Source organism: Vanacampus margaritifer, chromosome 17, assembly GCF_051991255.1.
Source record: "Vanacampus margaritifer isolate UIUO_Vmar chromosome 17, RoL_Vmar_1.0, whole genome shotgun sequence".
NCBI classification, from domain to species: domain Eukaryota; kingdom Metazoa; phylum Chordata; class Actinopteri; order Syngnathiformes; family Syngnathidae; genus Vanacampus; species Vanacampus margaritifer.
Window position 1 is genome coordinate 20239519 of NC_135448.1, and position 9406 is coordinate 20248924.

General features: G+C 44.7%; 1 protein-coding gene across 1 annotated transcript; it reads left to right on the forward strand.

Annotated features, from left to right (window-relative positions):
* Positions 1 to 2131: 2131 nt before the first annotated feature.
* LOC144037589 (uncharacterized) lies at positions 2132 to 7284 on the forward strand. Its single transcript, XM_077549165.1, has 3 exons — positions 2132 to 3267; positions 4421 to 4509; positions 4585 to 7284. Exons 2-3 carry the CDS (start codon positions 4470 to 4472, stop codon positions 6648 to 6650), a joined length of 2106 nt encoding a protein of 701 aa, XP_077405291.1. The 5' UTR covers positions 2132 to 3267; positions 4421 to 4469; the 3' UTR covers positions 6651 to 7284.
* The last annotated feature ends 2122 nt before the right edge of the window (positions 7285 to 9406 follow it).

A 9406-nucleotide genomic window follows, 5' to 3' on the forward strand; every position in this document is an offset into this window, starting at 1 on the left:
CGGTGGCTTCATTTTCGGTGACTGTGGTGACAGTAGGTTCATTTTCTGTTACCGTGGAGACGGGGCTTCGTTTTCAGTGACTGTGGTGATAGTGGGTTTGCTCTCTGTTACCGTGGAGACGGTGGGTTCGCTTTCAGTGACCGTGGTGACGGTGGCTTCGTTTTCTGTTACCGTGGTGACAGTGGGTTTGTTTTCGGTGAACGTGGTTGCAGTGGGTTCGTTTTCTGTTACCGTGGAGACGGTGGCCTCACTTTTAGTGACTGTGGTGACGGTGGGTTTGCTCTCAGTTACCGTGGAGAAAATTAAATTAAAAATACAAATAAATTAAAAAAATTAAAACTGCAAAGTGTTTATCCTTAACTCACCTCAACAATGTTTCTATTAATAGTGAGCTATTCCCAGAAAAATGCTTTGGTGAAATCGATCTTTAAATCCAGGAATACAGAAAAGATAAGGAACTACATTTAGTCTTTTTTAATACGTCTAACCCTAACCCTTGCAGTCATGCCAAAAGTATCAAGAACACGTTTTTGATCATTTCCTTTATCAGACAAATCACTACACACATACTGAAGATCCTCATCAGTTTGGTTTTAGACATTAGCTCTCAACTATCAGCTTATTATTGGAAAATAGTAAACAGTCTAACAGTAACCCCACCAAATGTAGTCAGTGGATTCATTGTTCCTGGATTTAAAGAAGGCCTTTGACACTGTGAACCTTTTTTTTCTCAGTTATTCTTGTTTAATTTTCCCGAAAGGTCTCTTTCATGGTTCCACATATTTTTAAAAGGTTGTCAACAACATATATTTTTTTCCCCTCCCAAATTGAATCTCTCTCTCTCTCTCTCTCTCTCTCTATATATATATACATACACATATATACACGTTTACTCATACAAATCAGTGTACGCATTTGCAGATTTATGTAACGTATTTGTGACTTCAGTCACATTTGTGGTTTCTTGTTACAAATTTTGATACAAATTGTTTTTAGATATTTGTTTTCATATTTAACCCTAACCCTAAAATACACATTTGTAAATAGTTTTGGTACAATAATGGCCTCATAACTAGGCCTGCAACACATCAATGCATCCATTGCCAGTCAACACCAGAAGATGGAAAATGTTCTATTATTTTTGGGACACATTTAGTGCGACATTAGTCACTTACAGTATAAGTTTACTGATAACCCAAACCACCTTAACAGATATAATAGAGAATGATTTAATTAAGAATTATTGACTTGGCTTCACAAGACGAGGAAGTGGCAGTAAAATAAGACAACAAGGGTTGGGTCAAACGGAAAGTCACACACTGCATCAACAATCACGACACAGCTTGTAGGCAACATAAGAGGTTGGAGGTGGACCAACACAAAGTCCATTCGAGCGCCACTCAGGGTACTTACAGGGGACTTGATCAAGCAGGCGAGTACTTTCTCCATCTGGAAGTATTTTCATTGAAAGAAGATCCAAATTGGACGTATTTAGTGGTGCACATGGAATCACTTGAAGGGACTTGAGGGCATTTGTGGCACCTTGAGCTACACCTGCTGCGTTGGAATTGTAGCAGGTTGTGAATACGTCGTCCCTGTCCCAAGACTACACACTGTAGATACACGACTACCTGCGCCACAAATGCATGGTATGCCAATATTCCCTGTTACTATCATCAGCGAATGGAGCGCGCTTGGCTAAAAGGTGGCCCCTTGCTTGGCTTTGACTCAGTTCACTAAGTCCGGGGCCCTCTCAACCCTAACCATGCGGCTCCTGATAATAGCCAGTGATGTCAATGACATACAAGCTCAATTGACAAGATTCAAGCCAAGCCAGTCACAAATTCAAGTTCAAATGTATTTGTGTCCTCGTAGGGCAATCATTGTTGCAGCAAGCAGTGAACATTCAAGACAGACAAACAACACGACCGAAGCGACGCCCATACATGACGGGGAAAGTGCGATCAGTGCATGCAGCAATGTCTGTATAAATAGCATACTCATAACAAATCAAGCAATTCAATCAAAATCCATCAAAACTCAATCCATCAGGTACTCCTCTCCCGACCGGAGTTCAAGAGAGAAATGGCTGTTGCATATAAAAGGTATGAATCTGAAAAGTATAGAGACATTGCTTTATTAGAATATTTTATCAATGATTTTTTTGTTACTTACAGTTATATGTATATTTATGCTGGATTGCAGGACAGCCTCCAGGCCCTGCCACCCGTCCCCATCATTATTACTATCATAGTGTAGCCATCCTCGCAACTAGCTGCATGTATAGAAGCATACGAGTATTGAGCACATTGTCCATATGAACACAAATAGCATCAAACAATACAGTCAATTTGAGTGTCCTAATCCGTGCATTAGAAGAAGCAAGATCTTGTCAACTGTTGTCAGAAGGGGAAACTCTTCCGACGCCGGCCCACCTCTAGCATTTCCAATACTGCTTGACTGTGCAGTGTGACAGCAGCTTTTTAAAGTACCACAATACGTTCATACAAACACATATTGGATTGTAAACACGACAAACTAATGGCAGAGGGTCAAGAAAATAGAAGGCATCCATGGCGACTGCAATCACAGCGCTGATCAAGATGATTCCAGAATCAATCCAAATAAAAGTACACTAATTAGTTGGATTATTATTTCTTTGAAAAGATCGAATTCCCGGATTTTGAATTTTTTTTTCCAACCATCACAGAATAGCCCAGTATTAATAGATGGGTGAGTTGCAGGCTGTAACCAAATACTAGGATTAAAAACTTTCTTGTCCTGCTTTTGCTGCAGGCTTTAGTTTAGCTACTCGACATTGGGAAAACCAGGAAGCAGCTCGTTACAGCAGCCGAGGTGAGATCTACACTGACAACTTCATGTCTACTTGCAGATGTAAAACAACGCATGCAAGTGAAATATTTGTACTTCAGTTTTGTCTCGTTCCTTCATTTAAGGACCAGGCCAGCAATACGGAAGATGGATTGAGACACATTTGGTATGACGCTAGTCGCTTTCCATAATTGTTTAATTAAACAGACCGCAAAAACAATGTCACTTGACAAGATTCCTCAATCAATCAACAACAAAGAACAGAGAAACAATAACTTCAAATGACAAAGCAGTAAAATAGCAAAGGCTCACGTCAACGAGGGTTGGGTAAAAGGGAAAATCCAAATCTGTATAAACAATCAGCACAGCTGGGAAGCAACATTAAGGTTCGCAGGAGCTCCGCTCAGGATACCAACAGAGGCTTGATTAAGCCTGGTGAGTACTTTCTCCATCTTCAAGTTAGACGTACATTATTTAGCAGCATCACATGAAAGGGGCTGATTTGGGCTCAAAGGTTTAAGCGGACTTTGAGATCGTTCTCCCATGCATTTGTAGAGTGTTGACATTTGAGACTTGAATTGAGAGCGTACAAAAACAAGTTAACCGTCTGCATCATCTGTTAAGTGCTTACGTTTACTGAATGCAGGAAAGGTTGTCACTGACGACAGTTCAACATTTCAAGACATTTATTGTTGTGTGTCAAGTAAGCAAACATTCTGCGACAATTGGACTTGCGTGCTTCCCTTTGCAAGTACGGAATAGATAATCATATGGTTAAAAAAAGAGATAGAACAAAAAGGGATTACGTTAGAATAAAAACAAGATCTATTTATTTTTGCAGCGTGGAGAGTGTCACTTCCCTTCGAGTGTATGAGGATTATGTCAGCTGCACAAGTGGACCGGTCCTGATGGGTTGCATACATTTACACATTTTGAGCGCAATGGGACGGTGGTAGAAACAGCTCACTGGGCTTCTTCTTTGGTGGTGGACTTAAAACAGATTAGGACAAATGGCTGCATCAATAACAAGTTGAAGAGGTAGACAGACAATGTCCAGATGTTCCTCATGAATGTACCTGAGCCAAGTGCAAGAAAACTTGATTCTTAATAAATATCATGATGATGATGATGATTATTATTGATCAAACATACAGTACACTCACAGAAGGTGCAATATCAATAATATAATTGTACTGATGACTGCAAGTAGGAAAATCACATGCCAGCCACATTTTGAAGGTCCTCTTCATGGAAACCATTCCTGGGGTCTATTTCACAAAGCAGCTTTAGTCAAGAAGCCCTGAAATGTGGAAAGCTTTGCCTTTTCCGTTTCAGAGAGGGAGGTAACTGAAACCAGAGGAAAATAAAAACAGCTCTCGGTCAGTTACCGTAGTAACGTATTCCATAAGCCAAACCTGGTCGCTTGCAGGTTTTCCACAATGAACCTCCAGGTTTTCCCTGTCCCCGCCTTTCAGCCGCATTCTGACATTTCATTTCCTCATTCATTAAGTCCGCTGCAGCGAGTTTTTGCGTAAATAAGTTTCACCTTTCAATGTTTTTCTTCTTTCTGTTTTCATATTATTTACAGTAAATAACCACATTTGCTTTGAAGAAACAGAGGACGGAAAAGCATCACAATGGCAATCAAGAATTTCATTTTTGTACTTCTACTTCTTGGTAAGTAATATGAAGTGAAGGTTACAATATGGAGCTTCATCTAAGGCATCTGACCAAACTTTTCCACAAATTAAGCAGCACACGAAGAGGGAAGTCAAGGTAGACGACTCCTCCAGACTGCTGAGGAACCATCCTTGTCAGGCACAGCCACTGAGAGCGAATCAACCGCCGCTGAACCCACCGCCGCCACTGAAAGTGAAACCACCGCTGCCACAGCCACCGAGAGCGAACCCGCTGCCGTCACCGATCCCACCGCTGCCACCGAAACCACCGCTGCCACAGCCACCGAGAGCGAACCCGCTGCCGTCACCGATCCCACCGCTGCCACCGAAACCACCGCTGCCACAGCCACCGAGAGCGAACCCGCTGCCGCCACCGAACCCACCGATGCCACTGACAGTGAACCGACCACCGCCACCGAAGCCACTGTAAGTGAACCGACCACCGCCACCGAACCCACTGTAAGTGAACCGACCACTGCCACCGAACCCACCGATGCCACTGTAAGTGAACCGACCACTGCCACCGAAGCCACTGTAAGTGAACCGACCACCGCCACCGAACCCACCGAAAGTGAACCGACCACCGCCACCGAACCCACCGAAAGTGAACCGACCACCGCCACCGAACTCACTGTAAGTGAACCGACCACCGCCACCGAACCCACTGTAAGTGAACCGACCACTGCCACCGAAGCCACTGTAAGTGAACCGACCACTGCCACCGAACCCACCGATGCCACTGTAAGTGAACCGACCACTGCCACCGAAGCCACTGTAAGTGAACCGACCACTGCCACCGAACCCACCGATGCCACTGTAAGTGAACCGACCACTGCCACCGAAGCCACTGTAAGTGAACCGACCACCGCCACCGAACCCACCGAAAGTGAACCGACCACCGCCACCGAACCCACCGAAAGTGAACCGACCACCGCCACCGAACCCACTGTAAGTGAACCGACCACTGCCACCGAACCCACCGATGCCACTGAAAGTGAACCGACCACCGCCACCGAACCCACCGATGCCACTGAAAGTGAACCGACTACCGCCACCGATGCCACTGAAAGTGAACTGACCACCGCCACCGAACCCACCGATGCCACTGAAAGTGAACCGACTACTGCCACCGATGCCACTGAAAGTGAACCGACCACCGCCACCGATGCCACTGAAAGTGAACCGACCACCGCCACCGATGCCACTGAAAGTGAACCGACCACCGCCACCGATGCCACTGAAAGTGAACCGACCACCGCCACCGAACCCACCGATGCCACTGAAAGTGAACCGACCACCGCCACCGATGCCACTGAAAGTGAACCGACCACCGCCACCGATGCCACTGAAAGTGAACCGACCACCGCCACCGAACCCACCGATGCCACTGAAAGTGAACCGACTACTGCCACCGATGCCACTGAAAGTGAACCGACCACCGCCACCGATGCCACTGAAAGTGAACCGACCACCGCCACCGAACCCACCGATGCCACTGAAAGTGAACCGACTACTGCCACCGATGCCACTGAAAGTGAACCGACCACCGCCACCGATGCCACTGAAAGTGAACCGACCACCGCCACCGAACCCACCGATGCCACTGAAAGTGAACCGACCACCGCCACCGATGCCACTGAAAGTGAACCGACCACCGCCACCGATGCCACTGAAAGTGAACCGACCACCGCCACCGATGCCACTGAAAGTGAACCGACCACCGCCACCGATGCCACTGAAAGTGAACCGACCACCGCCACCGATGCCACTGAAAGTGAACCGACCACCGCCACCGATGCCACTGAAAGTGAACCGACTACCGCCACCGATGCCACTGAAAGTGAACCGACCACCGCCACCGATGCCACTGAAAGTGAACCGACCACCGCCACCGAACCCACCGATGCCACTGAAAGTGAACCGACTACTGCCACCGATGCCACTGAAAGTGAACCGACCACCGCCACCGATGCCACTGAAAGTGAACCGACCACCGCCACCGAACCCACCGATGCCACTGAAAGTGAACCGACCACCGCCACCGAACCCACCGATGCCACTGAAAGTGAACCGACCACCGCCACCGAACCCACCGATGCCACTGAAATCGAACCCACCGCCGCCACAGTTACTGTTTGAAAACAAATGTTTATAAATGCTGAAATGGAAATCTATTGGAACTGTCTCTTGATGATTGTGCCCATTTTTGGGAGCTGAAAGAATTGGTTTGGACGCTCTTAAAGGATCAGGCATCGCCACATCACTGTTGTGAAAGACGACCTTTTGGCTTCTTCCCAAAATTTCTCCGCCCATTGCGGGTGTTGCACTCAATAATAACTGGTTTGGTTTGTTTAATTAGTGTAATTTGCAAATGGTACAATGAGGAAACGAAGCTGAGAGGGCTTGTAGAAAATTCCCCTCATATCATTAAGTCATATCAAATGTCAATTTCCTAGGTAGACTGAAAATGGGGGCAAAAAATAAACAGAAAGAAGATAGAAATAAACAGAAACCAGATTTAAGAACACAACAATCCAATAATGAACTCGAAATAAATATCTACTGTCAAGTATGTTGAATTTCAGAATCACACAAACCTTTTCTTTGAGAACACATTATCCGTCTATTGCAGGTGTCTCAGCACGCTTCTCAACTCCACCAGAGGGCGACCTTTAGAACATATCAACTCTTTTGTCTTCCTATTCTTGTTTTTCTTTTTTACTTGTACTGTGTTTTCTTCATGTGTATATGTTCAATAAAAAACATAAACCAATATATATATATATATATATATATATATATATATATATATATATATATATATATATATATATATGTGTGACAGGCGACTGTAATGACAGCCATAACATAAATGGCAGATGGATTTAGGTTGAAACTACGGCAGTCCTTCTCAGATAGTGGGGCCAGCCTCTTTGAGGTTTGGGCTGGCAGTGACACTCTATGTTTTTAATACCAGGCAAGCGTCACATTTTTTCAAGGCGTCACACATTTGTCGATTTTGAGATTTCTCCTAAAATAGCCTCCTTGAGGTCTCTATTTTCATTTCCCAGCAGCACAAAGGTGTGTGTGTGTGTGTGTGTGTGTGCGTGTGCTGGGCAAGGTGGAGGAGACACAGCTAAAGAAGGAGCCAGATGCACACAATCACAATCACAATCAGCAGTCTACAAAAGCCAGCCCTGGACTTCCCTTCAGCGCCAGATCAACTCTTACTGTCACACAGTCAGTTGCATCCAGCTCGTTACCTGCCTTTGCCTAGAACTTTGTTCTGATCAGCATTCTCTGGCCAGATTTCCTGAACCTGCCTGCCGAAGCCAACTCGCCTGTGGATCGCCTGCTCTCTGTCTGGACTCGACCCCCCTTTGTCCTGCTCCCGTCTGCACTCGGGTTCTCTTCCAGCGCCTTTGAACCCTAACAGTACACATGTTCACTTCACGCTCTTTTAAGTGGGATGAAATGAACATAAAAAATGAAACTTGAAGATGACAAATGGTCGCGATGATCTTCCAAAAGCGAGTCGCCCCAACATCATATCAGCTCAAATGAACTGAGGATTTGTGAGAACCATTCCAACACAATGCACGTGTCATTTTATTTTTGCTGGGACTGCAAGTGGAAGGACCCGTTTTTTAAGTCTGTGAGGTCATAACACACCCCAGCAACATTAAGCCTGCAATGAAACCTGATCTGATTTTTTTTTTTTTTTTTTGAAAGAGTATTTGAGTTGAAGGTGTGAAACCTAAAAAAACGATCCCGTTTATTATTGGTTGTGTTTAATATTTTTATTTAACAAAAAAAAATACTGTATACAATAGAATTTTGTGTTTGTGTTGTATTTTTAAGTGGTTTATTGACCTAAAGATTTATTTAGTTGCATTCATCATTCTGAGTGGGATAAAACAGGTCATTTAATTATAATTGTCCTGTTAAGTGGAGGCACCGTCAATTCTTATTTACTTGAAAAGGTCTACAAATATTACTTTATTATATTACCTGTTTGTTTACCAAGTTGATTTATAGAATACTAGCACCCCATTAACGAGAGTGTTAATGCCGCCTAGCTACAGGAGACGGCTGTCACATACTGAAGGTAGATTGTGCAGCAAATGAAAGCTGCAGACACCAGGGGGCGGACAAAACTTGACATTTAGTGCTGAATTATTTCTTCTGGCCTCGTCTAAAGCATGATGACGCACAATGGATGAGGGTGTGTCGTACTTGCGTGTTTGTGACCAGCAAAGACATGTGATTAAGCTTTCATCTTTGTCCCACCCCAGCTCAGTCAGACATTTGAACATTTCATCAAATATAGACTGTGCCTTTGTCGAAGTCTGATTTAGTAAAGTAGCAACAGACAATAATGTGTCATATTTTCTTTGTAGTCACTCCCAGTCATATTTGTAGTTGAGGCATAAAGTTAAAGTTAACAGTTAAAAACATATTTCATCTCCAACTCTTGGCATTAAACAGCTTTAAAAGTTGACTTTTCATATGTTTGGGCAGATTCTAGAGCAGGTCGGAGTGAAACAAAATTGTGCGTCAGCGCACCATGCGCAAAGGCAGGGTTACTTACTTGAGTCCCCAGGAATTGCCGAGTTCAACCCTGAGTTCCATTCCTGAGTTCCAACCCTGAGTTCATTCCTGAGTTCCAACCCTGAGTTCCATTCCTGAGTTCCAACCCTGAGTTCATTCCTGAGTTCCAACCCTGAGTTCATTCCCGAGTTCAACCCTGAGTTCCATTCCTGAGTTCCAACCCTGAGTTCAACCCCGAGTTCATTCCTGAGTTCAACCCTGAGAAGGCTGTGGATCTATGGCTGGCATCAGGGCACACAAGGATGAGGCTTCAGCATAGGGAGCGGGTCAAGAAGATAATCAAA